General features: G+C 36.7%; 1 protein-coding gene across 1 annotated transcript in view; it reads right to left on the bottom strand.

The window, feature by feature from the left end:
• diaph2 (diaphanous-related formin 2) overlaps positions 1–17,746 on the bottom strand; it is a 442,308-nt gene that overhangs the window by 156,208 nt on the left and 268,354 nt on the right. Inside the window, exon 20 of the mRNA XM_082178708.1 lies at positions 13,821–13,950. Coding sequence (XP_082034834.1) covers positions 13,821–13,950 — 130 coding nt within the window. The remainder of the gene's footprint in view (positions 1–13,820; positions 13,951–17,746) is intronic.

The following is a 17,746-nucleotide window of genomic DNA, read 5'->3' on the forward strand; positions in this document are numbered from 1 at the left end:
ATACATTTATCGTCTATGTGAGCCACGCGAACCTGTAAACACCCTCATCACCTAAATAAACAAAGCTTCAAGCTTCATCATTCCTCTGCTTTCATATAGTTTGGAAGATGTGCTGTGAGGAATAAGCCTTGAATTTACCTCAGAAGAAGGACACGACTGATCCAAAGGATAATATAATTTCTGATGAAGTAAGTTTATTCTCACTTACATTAGTTAACGTTTTATTGTTACATAAACTTGTACACATTTTACTAGTAGAACTATTTCCAGACTACATGTGTGAAATCGACAGAAATATATTGAAATATGAAATATACAGGAAGGTAGGTAACCTTTCAATGCTATGCATATATTTTTTAATAAAGCTAAATGTTGTACGACACAAGGATGTTTTTATTCTCTATAATATAAAACAGAGTACGATATAAAAGTAGTATAAGTGCGTACACTGTAACATGATGTAACATTTGGGATCTGAAGTGGCTTCTTATGAAAGAATGAGGCAGACAGTGTATTATTTTGTAGCATTCTATACTGTAATTAATGCTATGTTGATAACATTGAATTATAAATATACTTTATTCTTGTGAAAATACCCAAGATGGCTTGAAGAGCACAGATAAACCATATAATGTCACAGTTGTGTGTTTATTGTCTTCAGATTGAATAAGTCAAAGCGCTATCTTCTTTTTATTCAGCAACAATGAAATCTCATTGCTGCATGCCTTTGTCCATATTAGGGATTTCCTGGAAAGTCATTAGTTATATTACTTCTGTGAGGCATATTTGGACTTTCTGCGTGAGGGTGCCCTCCGGCTTCCAGTTTGAACGAAACAAACATAACATGTTATAGTGCTCAATAATGCTCACAGAAAATCTGCATTTTAGAATGATTTCTGAAGGATCATGTGACACTGACAACAGGAGTAATGGTTGCTGAAAAATCAGCTTTAATACAGATATAAATCTTATAATGGGCTGTGGTTGGATCTTCCCATCAGGACAATGATCCAAAACAAACATCAAAATAAAAAAAGTTAAAAATGGGTCTCTGAGCACAAAAGTAAGTTTAAGCCAAGGCCGTTCCAGTCCCCTGACCTAAATCCTATAGAAAAGTGATATGTCTTGTTCTCCAACCTCATCAGGCATTATAGGAGAAGACAAAATGTGGTTGCAAAATGTATTGAATAAAAGGGTGGCATTAATTGCGGCCAATGTGTATCAGAGAAAAACATTTATTTCATAATGAGATTTCCCTCCATTTTCAATCATTTAATTATTTTTATTTTTAATAAAAGGTCAAAAGGATTACAAATGCATATTTATTTTGGCTTCTTTGTTCATATTTACAAAGGGTGCCAATAATTCTGACAATATTTGTAGATAGATAGATAGATACACATAAATGATATATTTATGCAAACCAAACATCACAGCATTATGTCTTCCTAAAATCCCACTTTCTAAAACCACTGGCACTACTCTTGTGATCGTCTGAGGTCCTTCAGGAGAAGTGGATCTGCACAGATTCTGTAAATGGTAAAACTCTCTCTCTGGATTTTTATTTATTTTTCTTCAAATGTTCACTTTGCTTCTAATCTAAAGTGCCAGAATCAGTGTGTGTGTGTGTGTGTGGTATGTGTGAGAGTGCTGCCCTCAGCATCTTAATCCAGACATGTTTCGCATGCATGTATGTGTGGTGCAGATAAGGCCAGCATTTTTTGGAGAGCTGAGCCACAGCGGAAATGTAGGGCACATCTCCATGGATTGATCTGCAGGGGGAATATATTCGGTAGGTGTGACAGAAAAAAAAAGGAAGAATTATAGTAAAAGGGGCACACTTCATTAAATTGTGAAACAGAGAGTTGTACAAGACTACAGACTTTGTGTACTAACGATGAATAATACTTTGAGTATTTATTTTTATAGACTAATGTTAATATCTACATATAAATTAACATTGTATGAATTAACATTAATTTATTATATATATATATATATATATATAAAATTAGCATTAACCTACATTAATACATTTTGTGAAAAAAAAAGTTCATTGCTAGTTCATGATACCCAATACATTTACTAAATGTTAACAAATTAAATATTACTTAATACTAGTTGGTTTTTCATTACACTAGTAGTTTATGAGTTTATGAGCATCTTTATGAGTGAGTTGAATCATTCACTCAACCAAATTGCTCAAAATCACTAATTCTTGCATGAACTATGGCCACGTCCGCATTCTTCCCTACTTTATAAAAGGCGAAAAATAGTCTGTGACAAAGTCTGAATTCACAGTACTCATAAAAGAGTAGGCAAAATGTACACGTGTACACTACTTCCGGTAAGATTCAGAAGTGTGCAAAGGATGGACACTTTACTATCCCATGAAACCATGGGAGAGGATTTGTGAATGGTAGTGAAACAACGCAACTGACGCTGGTACTGTACGTCACATGATAATGATAATATGGCAACTGTAGTACGTCCGGATTACATTCATACTAAACTCATTCATACTCATTCAGATACAACATACTGTTTTAACGCTCAAAAAGGGAGTACTTATTCAAAATAAATACCTACTCAAGAGAGTATTAAGCGATTTCGGACGCAGCCTATGAGTGAGTTCCTGAATCAATTACTCCAATGATTCATTCAGTAACAAAAGTTACTGTAACAAACATCACTTATCAGGCTTATGCTACTCTGAATAATACCTGAACTTCGTATTTTGAGCACTTCTTGCGTTGTTGTTGCTTTTGCCTCTTTATGATGACTCGCTGAATTTTGTCCTAATTTGTAAGTCGCTTTGGACAAAGGCGTCTGCTAAATGACTAAATGTAAATGTAAATGTAAATGTAAAACTGAACTACTGTGTGCTGCTTAATGGACCCAATGATTATTTTTGCTCTGGCTTTGTTAAAAAAAAAAAAAAAAAACATGTCTTAGTTTGTCCATAACCTGGGTGTGCTCTCATATTACAAACATGCGTTCTTGAAAAATGGCATTATAAAAAAAAAAAAAGGTTTTCTACTCCATGTGAAGAAGGTTTTTTTCTTATTATAATATTTTTGTTTAATATGCAATGCAGCCATTATATACACAGTACTGAGCTTATCATCTAGAAACAGTGCCACAGTCCCACAGGAATAAATGTGGATAATAGATGCATTCACCATTACCATTAATATCCTACAAGTTCAAATGTCCCCCCATCCACTTCCATTTCTTTCTTCACCCCTTCACCCCGACTCTAAACTATTTGCCCATGGCTGTGCCATATACTAAATCGATTTATTAGCACATATGTGTCATTTTTCCCCTTGGATTGTCAGACTGCCTTGGCATAGTCACAATGGGGGCTCGAGGCAGAAAGTTAGTGGACCCTACTTTAGAGGGGTGCTGAGTGTGGGTTTAACAAGGCATATTGCTCAATAACAGGCACTCCAGGCTTTTCCAGCTTTATTAGCAAAAGTCAGAGGTGCAAAAATACCAACATCAAGAAGAACCCATTCTCGCATTAAGCAGGAAATTGTGAGGCAATATCTACGCCGCGGATGGGTTGATGCGGCCATCTCAGTTCATCCACAATATAAGCTTTATGTCTATAAACAGGAGCTGCCTTTATTGACACAAACACAATTTAACAGCACTATTTGGCGAGATGACAGGATAAATCAAGGCCACTTTTATATATGTCAGTCAGGTAATGAGAGCTATCAGCTGAACGAGAGGTGAGTATTCCTCTCACTGAGACTCACTCATCCCACATCAGTCAGGGAACAGAGAGCGCCCAAAGCAACATTCAACCTGACCCCATTTAAGGCTTAACTAACAGCAGATATATTTTCGGTGTGTTCCCCCTCGCCGAGACATGCGGCTGAACTTCTGATCCCTGCTTGTTCTTTCTATCCCTTGGGAAATTAGGAATCTTTAATTATCCAGACCCAGCACCAAGCAACGGGGTGGGGAACCATGGTGGCAGAGATGATATTCCCATAACAGACCATTTAGCACTGACGGGCAGATAAAATATTGGGCATAAAGAGATACACTTGCATACTTACATTCACAAGTTTGTAGGGTGTCCTTGAACTAAAGCAAAATTCCTTTTTTTTGTCTTTTTTTTTTTTTTTAAGTATCTACTTATTTTCTATAGATGGATTTGAGGATGTGCAGTTGAACGTGACCTTGTGAAGGTTGAAAGTGAAGGTTCAGGTGAACTTGAGGATTTGTGTGCTGTACTTGTTTAAATCTAAAAAAAGGGTTTAAAATGGCTCAAGTTGAGTTTTTGTCATGGTTCAGCACTTAAATAAAAACATATAAAAAGAAACATGGGTTTTACAACTTAAGGGATAATGCACATCAACCAATTATTATCTCAAAAAGGAGGAGATTTCTTGTATCATCCAGAAAGGCTTTATTATACACTATTTACCAAATAAATCAATATACTGTATGGACATGCAATATTAATTTAATTCAAAAACAGAAAGCTGACAAAATTGCTCCAATCCAATTTCCTCTCTATCACACTAGCTTTCCAGCCTACTATATACTTTCATGCATCAATGAAAAAATAAATAATTGCATACTTGATTAGTACTAATAATAATACTAATAATAATCATTACTATTATAAATTATTAAATTAAAAATTGTGGTGGTCACAATTGGCCACACATACTTCTTTGAACTGAGTGAATGCCACAATTGTTCTGAGTTGAAGCAGCGTGTCAACAGTAACTGGCATAATGAAATAAACAAATAAATAAAAGTACTTCATAGATTCCTTTCTGAAGAATGAAAAGAACAGTTTTCTTCAGCCCTAACATTGACAAGCTGCAGCACAGACGATCAAACTAAAGAGATAACAGGCAAGTCCTTTTAAAGCATTACTCTTGCATACTGAATTTTCTGTTGACATACAGCTTGCACTTCACAAAACAAGGTCTTGACCACAATCATCAAAACGCATGCTTTATGACCACTGTGCTCCAGTTCACTCTAGGATGAAGAACGATACAGAACGGCAGCTGATTCATGTGGCAGCTCAACACCAGGACACCCTCTCTGCTCTTCTAATTTCCCTTCTCCTCCTCTTGTCCTAGCTTCTGTTTCCATGAATTACAAGCATACGAAGTTACTAAACCAGACACAGCCATTTACATTACAGACAATACAAATAGATAGAAAAAGGTGCAGCATCTGAACAATTACACTGCTTAATTGTCCATGTGCAGGGCGTGATATTTTTATATTAACACATGTTATGAGGTGAGGAATACATACTGTATAAAGGGGGGAGCCATGCATTTACATACTGCACCAACACCAATTATTTTTATTTTATTTATTTTTTTCAGAGCTCTTTGCTTGAGCTAGGGTGTTGCTATAGTTGCTACGGTGTTTTGGGAAGTTGCTTAGGAAAGACCCCTCCCTCAAAAACATAGATTTGGCGGAGGAACCAACTCAGAGGCAACCAGAGCCCTGCTGAAATAGAGCCATAGCCACAACTGCGAGTGTGATTTTGCTTGTATACAACAGTTCAACGACACAAGTGTGTAAGTAAATAAGAAACAATAACGGAGTGTCTTTAAAAACCCTCTTTTGTGTGGAACTACTTCCTTCAGCTACAGGCTCAAATCTTAAGTTGACAGTTTAACAAATGAGCCCAAGTCTCAGTTACTAATTCTAAAATGTATTAAAAATTAAATAATAAAAAAATTCAACTAAGCATTACCTACATCTGATATAGCATTTATTCTTCAATTCAATCTTATATCCATGATAAACAAAATTAAAAAAATTTAAAATTAAAAAAAACGTTTGAATGTCCGCTGAGGAAAGCTATATCTTTGTCTTAGTACCCTTTTTGACAGTTATGGGGATTTCCCATGATAGCGCTAGTCAATGCATTTGTCGGTTGCGTCTTATAAGGTGTTTTCAACCTTGTTTTAGTCCCTTTCAATATAAAAGGCTTTGCTACTGACTCACTCATAAAGACAGTCTTTGCTGCCATCTAATTGCGTAATAATGTAACTTTCACTGAAGTCGAAATCACTAACAGACATTTTCTCAATATGAAATAAGGCATATTATTGACATAAAACAAAATATTATGTATAGAACAATAATATTTAAATGAACAATAATAGACGTTTGAACTACATAAACAAGCAATTAATCCAGCCAAAAGTACAAAAGTGCTCTAGTTAGTACATGATTTAAGTTAAATAAAAATATAAACGTATGAAACTTAACTTTGCCCTAAGATAAATCAATTTGCTCTGGAACAAGTAATAGATTAATAAGACCAAAGATTGCACATTTGATATACCCAAACCAATTATATCTCATCTTTAACCGCTATCTACATAAGAGCCAGCGGGAAATTCCCGAAGGACTGGGCGAGATAAAGCTGTTCTCAGCGGCTAAATGAGCACTCAACTGCCTGGAGCTCACATGTCCAAACAAATTTTCAAATAGGCACTGTTTATATATAAATTGCACATCTGAGGTCTAAACAACTACATTATAGCCTTAAAAAAACACTTCTTAAAACTACATTTCAATGACACAATAACAGTGGTATTTGTAAAATGATAGGGTTTGCACTCCTCCGCCATTGACGTTCGCTGTGAAAAATGCTGCCAGTTTAGATCCGGCAGAAACAAGCGGAGTGATACAAATTATGAAATGGTTTCCGTGTGTTATTAGTAGAGTACGGCATGGCTGGAAAAGGTTCTCAGCCAATCAGATTCGAGAACCAAAACTACCTGTTGTATAAAGATATATAATCCTCTTAAATCCCTAATGCTAAGTATAAGCAATAATATAAAAATAAATATTTAGCTTTCATCCTTTGATTGTAAATACATGGATTTTGAACCATCTTCAGGTTTGTGATGTAATATAACAGGAAGAAGTGCTATAAGCATCCATCTACTGCTTTTTTTTTGTGGGCAGGGAGGTGTAACAGAGCAGCCCAGGAGGGATAAAGTTCATGAATAAGTAAAGGGGAAAATACAATGCCACTCTGATTTCATGGTTGCTCCCCATGTCCCATTTCTTCCTTGAGACTCAGCACATTTCTGCCTATCCTCCCAGGATGATCAAAACACATTCTAATTAGCACCGCCCTTGATGGAGGTGGATGGTAATGGATGAGACAGGAAAGTTGAGAGCTCCTCTGCCCAGAGGGAAGCTCGGCCTGGGGAGGTAGGCCATGACCGCTTCTGACCTTTACCTGGGCAACATATTTTTTACAGGCTGACTAGCACAGATGTATTAAGGGATGCAATCATGTGTGTCAGGAAGCAGTGGCCAGTCAACATGGGATTGCTAGCACATATCTCCTATCCAAACTGACTTTCTTCAAGCGAAAACCTGGATTATGTTGCTGAGGTGCATAAAATATTGAACACATTATAAACAAAACCCCTTAAGTGGCTCTGCACTGCCAGGAGAGATGAATAATTGTTGTCATGATTATCTTGAAGGAAAATGTCAGGTCAAATCAAAATTGACATCAAAATTTCCTTCTACAACACCCCTTGAGCCATGGATAGATTACATACAGTGAGAACGGACTAGACATAAACGACTGGAAGGGGAGAAAATAAATAAATGCAGATGGAGATAGTGAACGCATGTAAGGCAAGCATCCTTCTGAATCACATTAACAGAATCAAGCAAATGCCAAATTGTGACTCAAGCTTAAATTATACACGAGATGATGCAAGTATCATTGATCAGCAACGAGTTGCTGTTTCAGTTTAAATTTGTCAAGACAGTATTCTGAATTGGCATTAGGAATACAATGATACAATAAAGGGTGGTTAGCTCTGGACAAAAGGTAAAGTATTGTGTAATGTGATTAAAGCTGAGGTCAGATCAGAAGGACTCACAAATAAGGGTGGCCTGCTGGCCCATAGCCAGTTGACAGAACACATGCTATATTTGGCCAGTGCATTGCTCTAGTCTACATCATGCATTAGGTAAACAGTAAATGTTTTATCTGATATACTGAACATTGCCGCTGCCAATTGTGTGATTTAAACTTGTCAACAAGGTAATGTTACCAAGCTGGAAAACATAATTAGGTTTTGTTGAAATGGCAATAATTGCTTGTGACAGTAATCCCCAGAATGCGTAAGGTAGAATGCATTGACAATTATAACACAATCAGTAATGTTTTGCATTCTCATCAATTTTACAGCTACAAATGAATTGTAATTATTTGTTTAAAAAAATGCATTTCAAAGAAATCAGAACTCATACATATACATTTATATGTTTATATAAATAAAATCCTAATGTAATAGATTAACATACATATACGTATATACTTAAACTTGAATTCAGGGCTGTCGAGGTTGAACAGTTAAAGAAAAATGCAAAGTTATAGCAGTTTCTATTTGACCCTATGAATCATTTGTAGTTCAAGGTAGGGTTGACAAGTCCGTGGTTTTTCCCTACACCAAATGTTATTTGTAGCGCACCTCCCATCCAATAATTGCAGAGAGCTTTGTGCTTTGTTACTTATGATAAAAAACAGTCTCAGTTTTCAAATTCTGCCCATTTTATCACAACATTCAAATAATGAATGGCATTTTGATGCTCTTAAATGTAACGTGTCGGATCACTGTAGCGGCTCTTTGAGTCTTTTCTTCCACATTAATAAAAGTTATAGCATAAAAAAAACACTCATTAGCATAAAATGTATGTTTAAAAATACAGTACAACGTACTGAAATGTATCATGTATCATGTCAATAAAATGTGTGAACAATGTCACTTGAGGTTGCATTCACCTGAGGGAAGTTATCCAATGTTCACAGTTTGTTAATTAGCTATAACAATAAAAAAAAACAATAAAAAAAACACTAGAGATGAGCTTATTTAAAGCGAGTCCACTTTCAGCTATTATGCCACCCGCAGCTGGAACCAGCTTCCAGAAGAGATCAGATGTCCCAGAAAGAAGCCACATTCAAATCTACTGTAGACTCAAAACACATTTTACATTGTTTAGCTGTGCATTCACTGAATAAGTGCAACTGTATGCTCAACTGATTGCACTTTATTTGATCTATGTCCACTTTATTTTATTTTTTTACTGTTTTTTTACTGTATGCACTTGTGATTATTTTATGATTCTTTTTTAATCCTTTAAAGTAAAGTAAAGCACTTTGAATTACCATTGTGTATGAAATATGCTATTATTTAAAGGAACACTATGTAGCTTTTCAACCTTCATAATATATTTCCAAGACTCTTGTGATGGTACATCGACTTACAATAGGTTGAATGACACGTCTGCCATAGCCTGGCAGGGTCTGTATCGCTTTGACTGGCACTACGTAACTACAAAAAGAACTACAAAATTCGACTGCTTTACGGCATACGTCCCCCCATTTATTACGGCATTACGGCATACGTTAATAAATAAATAAACGTGTGAGAGCGTGTTATAGTCTATATGTTATTGCCTGATATGACGACGCTACTGGAACACGCATTACCGCAGCTGAGCATCGATTCATCAAGACAACGTGCAAACTATCGCAAATCAAAGTGAAAGTAAGTCACACAAGCTTATCACACAATCATCATCATTAAAAGTAAAGAAACGAAATTATCTTACCAGGGCTGTTACTGCTCTCTCTTATTGCTGTCTTTGATTTAGAAATTTTAGCTGATGATCAATAAAATGCAGCTCATATCTGTTGCTTTCGGTGACGTGCACCGAAGATCGGATTTAAATCTGTTTCGCAAAAACACATTTATGTGACCAGGTGTAAATGGAATCGTTTTGATAAATCAGAAATCCGATCTGAGAAAACGCATTTAGTGGCCAGTAAATAAATCTCTTATTTGTAAACTTGTTTGCATTCTATGTTGTATGTTGTTGCGCTTGCTTGTAGTAGGCTATGTCATTTTTTTTTACGATGCTGTTCATTCATCCATTGCTGATAATTAGACCAGTCCAATCATTTCCACATATGTCTAGCTAGCTTTCGATTATCAGAGCTGTTAACAGACTTGCTAACAAACACTCGTTTCTCTTACGTGTTTTTTTGCGTTATGTTTTATTGCCTAGCTTGCCTCACGAACTAGTAGTAGTCCTGAGGGATATCAGACGACGCTGTTGACGTTGATTCTTGCGATTATCATGAGAACAGTTTTCAATATCTCACATAAATATCAAGACATAAATAAGTCTAACGTAGAGGTTGGGGGGGTGGAGGGGTATTTACGACAGTGCAAGTGTTCCACAGCGACTCTAGGGGTCGCTGTTTGACAAAAACACAATTTCTCCACAGTGTGCCTTTAAATAACCTTGCTTTTCCTTGCCTTGCGTATTTACTGTTAAATATGTATGTTTGAATAAGTTTGCCATGAAGAAAGCGTTTATGAAAACTACTCTATGTGCAACTTAGTTTTACAAACATTTCAGTTTTTTTTAAAAGTTTTTTTATTCACTGATCTATATAATGACATGTCATTCTATATAGATCAGTGGTGCAATTATTATATTTGAAAATAAATAGCAGTCAGCAATTGGCTATCTGTATTGGTGGAGAAATTTTGTATCGGTGCATCTGTAGAATTTGATGTCGTGGCTAATGGAAATTTTAACATGGTAAATAAAAATATGTCAGAAGAAAGAGAAAGAAAGAAAGAAAGAAAGAAAGAAAGAAAGAAAGAAAGAAAGAAAGAAAGAAAGAAAGAAAGAAAGAAACTTACTGTTGAGCCCTCCCTGATCCCACAAAATAATCTGATTTCCTTTATCTCAGACTCTTTCTCTTTCTTGTCCAGATTTGTGGAGATTTGAAGGTTTGGGACTGAGAGAGAGGTATTCTGCAGTCACCAATCAAGGCAGAACTGAAAGGAGAGACAATAACTTTCTCAAGCAAATCAGGCAGAACTGATTGCTCTTTTCAATCAAGTATATTAAGAGTGCCAGTTCCAACATTTGTAGATGGATATGTGATTACTAAATGTGTGTGCGCACTGCACATCCTTTTGGAACAAATCTTGATGCAACAGGAAGAAATCACCTGATTTGGTCTTCACTCATGTGCGTTAGGGCAAAGTACACTACCTGAGAACAGAGATCCTGCAAGAGCATGGGACGTGTGATGGGAAGCTTAGCAGAAGACTATGAGAAGATCCCGGTGTATGATCAGAGCGTCAGGCTTTGCACAAAGCTCAAACAGCAGAGTTCAGCAGGGTGTAGAGCCATGCTCCTGTGGGCACAGGCAGATTGGGACAGCATAGGGTTTGCAGTGCACCAGTGCTCTTGTGTTCTAGTGTGTAACTCTGCCTGCCTAAAAAGCCGCTTTGATGGGGAAAAGGGATAAGGTGGAGGAAGTAGTATTCTTAAGAGACAACAAATATACTGTTCTTTGTGAGGAATATAGAGTGAGAGAAAAAAAAAAGAAAGAAAAAAAAAGACCCAAAGGTTAACTGAGCAGCAGAGATGAGGGTGGAGAAGAAAAGCAAGAACTTAAGAATAGAGAGGTAGCAGGAATTACAGAGAATGAGAGGTTGGTGTCTAAATGTGGGTTAAGGTGAGCTGTGCTACTATGTTAAAAGAAGAAACGGATCCATGTTCTCCCACCACTTTGACATGAACAGAAAGGTCTCAAAAAAAGATCAGTAGCCAAAGCTGAATTACTTATTCATGACTGCTTCAACCAGGTGGGACATCTGTATGCGTTACATGTACGATAGCAATCGAAGGCCTAATAAATAGCCCTCAGAGAAAAAAGAAAAGATATATTTTTGTATCATATTTAATATGCCATTTAGCATAATTGGCTTTGATGTACAGTAATAGTCAGAATGTAATATTTACGCTATATAAAATTAATTATATTTATAGTGAAGTTAATTGAAATATAATGAATACAATCAATTAACACATTAATTAATAACACATATAAGCAGGGTGCCATTTCTCATCACTCTAATGAACTAAATCAGAGCCAGGAACTGCTTAACTGGCATTCTAAATTAGATAAAGACCATGGACAAAGAACTGATTCTCTTTGAAATGTCTCTCTAAAAATCATTAGGTTTGTGCATTCTTTCAGCCATCTACCTTGACATAGATACCGCTGGTCTATTCAACAGCGGCCGCATCCTTCACAACAAACCACTGAATTTGTTTTATTAGATTAGATAAGCAATTAGGTAACTAACAAAGTAAATAAAGCTCAAGGGCTTCAACCAAACAGTTCCAAATGGAATTAAAGACAAATTAGCTTATTGACAGGAGAAATTACGCCACTGCCGGGATACGCATGCCTGTATTTCTCCCCTGACGGAGACGAACAGAGACAGACATTTCATGTGGCAATAATACAGAAGATTATAGCATTCACTGAGGGTCTTCACTTCCAAATCTGTTTGAAATGAATGAGAGTTAAGAAACCAGATATTTAAATTCACTGAAATCTCTCTCAGCATAGTGGGAAGCACTAAAGCTCTTAATCACTGCAAGCCATAATAAGAATCCATTCCACAATGTCAAAACGGCTGTGTGAGACTACGCCACCATCCCTGCTAAGCTACCTCCCCATTTGGACTCTTAACCTTTCCTGTCGGCCATACTGTGGAGCATATGGGCCCCTTGCGCTTCATTATAGTTCCTTCATCAACCCTCAGAACTGCTCTACACCATTCTAATGAAACTTGTCTATTCATAGTAATGGAAAAAGCTGGATTTACACATAGCAAAAGGATTAAGAAAGGCTCTTTGGCCATTAACTAGTTTTATTTCATTCTCTGCAAAAGCTCTAATTATAGTCCACGGGGCCAATTGTGTCCGGTCTCCTGTGTTGATCCCTGTAACATTAGTTCATCTAATTCAAGCCATAAAAAGCCTCAAAGCTCACGGCTTAAAATAAGACCACAGGAGAAAACCAATAAAGGATTTGACGAACACCATAAAGCAGCGTGATTTAGATGGAGTGAGGTATATATTGTATATGAGGGTAAATATCTCAAGGTCACACCGACAGAGCCCCATATTTTTCCCAAGGACACAGCTGATATCTGCCGATCAGGGGTGATAATGTCTTCACAACCCAAAGCTGGTTGTTCAATTAACAAAGCTTAACACATTTAAAGGGAAATCTGTTGGATTGAACATGATAACAGCTTATGGGAGGGAAGAAATAAAAGGATAGACTTCTGGATCAAAATAAAGCGCATCTTTATCTAGCCTGAAACAATCATGCAGCTAAACCGAATTACATGGCATTATTGCAGAGTCTTCCAAACTGACACTAATAACGCATCACAAACATGCCAGAAAATGTAGTCATTTTACAGATGTGCTTTACCAGAAAACGGACTGAATAGGTACAATGAATTATAAAATCTAAATAAAAAGAACTTTGTTTCTAACGACAATAACTCTCTGTATTCAACTTAAGTACAGCTATTGTAGTGGCTGTTATGAACTTAAAGAACACTGGATCACCAAGAATAATACACTGACTGGAATGCATTTTTGTAGAGAGGGAAAACAATTCACCATCTCATATGATTCATTTTCATTATGTCAAGCACTGCAACTGTATCAGTGTCCTTTTTGGACCAGTGTTTTTTATTAGTCTTGTAATATACTACAAAATACTGCTAAGACCATAAATGCAAATGCATTCAGACAAAGCATAATTATTATTATAAACAATTATTTTGTGCTCCACTTGATAGCTTATACTGCCACATGAATGACTTCAAAATAAATCGTAATTGACATTTAAAATAATAATAATAATAATAATAATAACTATTTACCCTTGCTGGCACTTTCAACATGCTCAAGCTCATCAGGGAACTTCAGGATCTCAGCATACTTTTCTTCACATTTCTCGGCCAGGAAATGCAGAAGAGTTGTATTCTGCTCTGTTGACTTTGTGTCACGAAGCTACGGAGAAAAGATTGATATGAGTTATGAAATTGCATTGAGTTGCACAGTTAATATATACATTTTGTCATAGTAAGATGAAACATTTAAAAGTAAACCACAACTTTGAACAAATGTATGTAATCAGACACATATTCATTCAGCTGATTCACATACACAAGATGGAACACAGCATAGATAGATAGATAGATAGATAGATAGATAGATAGATAGATAGATAGATAGATAGATAGATAGATAGATAGATAGATAGATAGATAGATAGATAGATAGATAGATAGAAAAAGGAGGAGTGCATGATATATGCATGTGTCGATAGCACTTTACGATGTTTGCACAGAAATTTGACAAATAGGTATGTCAATAAAGTTGAAATTGGCTGTAGCAGAGTGCACAGAGGCATATTTTCCCCTGTTCACTTATTTACCAAGTTTAATTTGAAAAGGAGCTTTCTCCCCCAAACCACAACCATTCTTTGTACAGGATTAAGGTGACATGAACAAAATGAAATATTTAGATCAATACACACTGCTAACACTCTTGCTACGGGCTGCTGTAGTGTATGCAAAAAACAAACAAAAAACGTAACAATATTGATCAATCCATATCAAGGATCAGATAAACAGGACCAGAGTTACCAAACCTACATTAACCAAGTTAGTTAAACAAAATTAAACCGCACAACAGACAATTGTGATTAGAATATCACAGCTTAAAATTAAAAAGAATCCAAAGCTAAAACACTAAACCTGCAGAGACCGATTCCCACGAAAAAGGCACATGATGTTTTTAAACAGAAAGAACCGAATTCCCTTGGTGACAAATCTATTGCTTGAGAACAAGAAATGATAAACCAAACATGTAGCCATGTTGCTCTTTCTCTCCCTCTCCCCTCCATTTGGAGGGCCATGGCTGCAGGCCCACATTAAGCAGTGCACTGGGGCTGGGTGACCTCTTCACCCTCTCAGACTCAAACAGATTGTTTGCTGTCAAGCCTAGACTCCAGGAAGGCTGCTTTCGCACAGAAGATGGCTGCTGAGTCCCGCAGCAGAGCCGGGGAAGGCAGAATGAATCCTCAAGCTGGACTGCACAGCAGATGTGATATTAACCTTTACACAAACTGATGGCAAACTTACGACAGCTGGCACACTTCCCCGCTACACATAATGTCTCCCATAGATTTTCTCTTCCAAAATGTCTCTGCGGATACAGGGTTGAGGAATTGGTTTTCTGCTGGAAAAATGTGGCAGGTGAAAAGAGGTAAATTAATAAATGGATGCAGTCTTTTGCCTCTTTTCTCTTCATAAACTGTAATCTGTAATCAGGGGTGGTGGTGGCGCAATGGATAAGACACATGCCTTTGGTGTGAGAGACCCGGGTTCGAATCCACTGTAAGACACCAATGTGTCCCTGAGCAAGACACTTAACCCCTAGTTGCTCCAGAGGCGTGCGACCTCTGACATATATATAGCAATTGTAAGTCGCTTTGGATAAAAGCGTCAGCTAAATGAATAAATGTAAATGTAAATGTAATCGGCGTGTTTGTCTTAAACAAATGAGACAGGAGCATCAGACCAAATGTAATAAAAAAAAAAGTCAAAAGAAAACAAATATCAGGCATTACAACAACACCGACTGCATGTGGATTATTTAAAGGTGATGAGGTGGAAAACAGGAATGACATTCTCTTTTGAAACAGAGGACTTTTCATAATGTAAAGTTTGCTCAGTCTATGCAAACCACTCATGTGAAAACTGCAAAAAATACTTATTTACAAACTTTTAATAAATGTTTTATATACACAGTTATCAGCTTATTAAATAAACTGTTTAATAACACAAACAGTAATATAAACTGTAAAATATATGAAATATAAAATATTTGTGGTAGCTTCTCAAAAATAAAATAAAATAAAATAAAATAAAATAAAATAAAATAAAATAAAATAAAATAAAATAAAATAAAATAAAATAAAATAAAATAAAATAAAATAAAAGGTAGTTTCTTAGGCCTCTAGAAAATGTGTATAGAGAATAGAAATGCTTATAGACCACTATCAGAAATTGTGTCTATCGAAAAGTAACAATATGCCCATCCAAAGGTAATAATTCCCTTACTCCATCTTGTCGGTCATCTAAGAGCTTACCAGATTGAGAAAGTGCTTACAGTTTTGTTTGTAAAGGTGAGGGTGGAAAACGGCCATGCACATCTAAACTGTTTTTGGCACAATAACATTTAACTAACACCTACACACCTGACCATCAGGCTGCCAAAGTTGACAGAATCCCTGACCGACCAGCTGCCCGGTCGTGAGTGGATGCTGATGTTTCATTTAATAGCAGGCAGAGATGAGATAAGCCTTCTCTGCCGAACAGCTGACAGGAGTCTCTCTCCCCTGCTGAATTCCATTAAGGCCCATCCCATGTACGTGGCCGTCTTCCTTAATGATCTAGGATTACTTAAATGATATGCACACTAAAATACGTCATTTATCATTTTGAGATGCAAACAAAGGCAATATATTAATCTAAGCACACCGTGACGTATAATTACCTATTCAATGGGGTCTAAGAGATCAATAAAGCTTTTAGCCCTGCAAGGCCTTTGTATCCTTTTCAAAGTGAGAAAGCCTTCCAGAGATTAAAAAGCAATTGTTTCCAGGTAGGATGAATTGCTGTGAGCTCAAACTGGAGAAGTCGCAATTGATTAGTCCATTAGGAAAGCATAATTTAGACTCTTGCTTTACAGCCCGTTTAGTGGTATTTATCTATTTATCAGGGAGTGCGATTGCACACTTAACTGTATCGTCCACACTAGAGGAATCCTAGCAAAAAGTCCAGCAAATAATCTGTGAATTATTATCGGAATTTCCTGTGGAGTGTTTTCATTCGAAAATGCCACTGTGTTCCAGCATCCATTAGATAAATCACTTCCAATTTCTCCCTGAGAGATTGGCAATAAATGAGAGCAGACACAGAAACATGCCTCAGCTGCAATCTCCAATATAATACAACACACGCAGCACCTTACAGAGTCTCACTGCTAAAGATGAGGAAAGAAAAAAAAAAAAAAAAGGAAAAAAAAAACTAAAAACTAAATCCAGATCCTAAACGCTGGTTTATTTTCTTCCAGAATGACCCTTTCTTCTACGCAGCTGGCTGTCTAAAATCAATATTGGTTTACAAGGATTGGAACAAAAAACAGCACGGAAAAACAACAAGAAATCTAAGCAAACAAAAACAGTTTTTTTTTTTCTTCACTTTAACCGAGACAGAACCCACACCACGCTTGCACGTCCTTCATAAAGAGTACAACGTTTGCTGTCGTTGCTGTGGAAGCTGTTGCTTCACATTCCAGAGTAAATACATGCTGAATTTAAAGTAAATGTCTTTGCAAATTATCTCCAGTTAGATCTACACCATTGCTTTCCTGTGTGTGAATTAAAACGCACGTACAATAGTTAAGGTAGAAGTAATTGTGAAAGCTCCGGTGCAGATATCAAAACAGGGGCAGTTGCTTTTGCACTGCCGACACTGCATCCGAATCCTAATGTTGTTTTCTTTATTTAAACAGAATTAAGTTTTGCACCCGCTCAGCCACGGGGTGTTTACCAATCAGCCCGCACTGAGCCGCTAACGCGCAGAACAGCGGCAGAGCAGGCGGAGAGATAATGCACTTTAAAGGCTTTGCCATCCGACGCTGACGACCTCAGCATGCGCACTGCATGCCTGCCTCCTCTGATTTACACAGCTATCACAGGAAACAAGCCACGCACAGTCTATGTCTTTTAAGAGAG

The sequence above is a fragment of the Leuciscus leuciscus genome, assembly GCF_965113295.1.
Source record: "Leuciscus leuciscus genome assembly, chromosome: 8".
Lineage (NCBI taxonomy): Eukaryota > Metazoa > Chordata > Actinopteri > Cypriniformes > Leuciscidae > Leuciscus > Leuciscus leuciscus.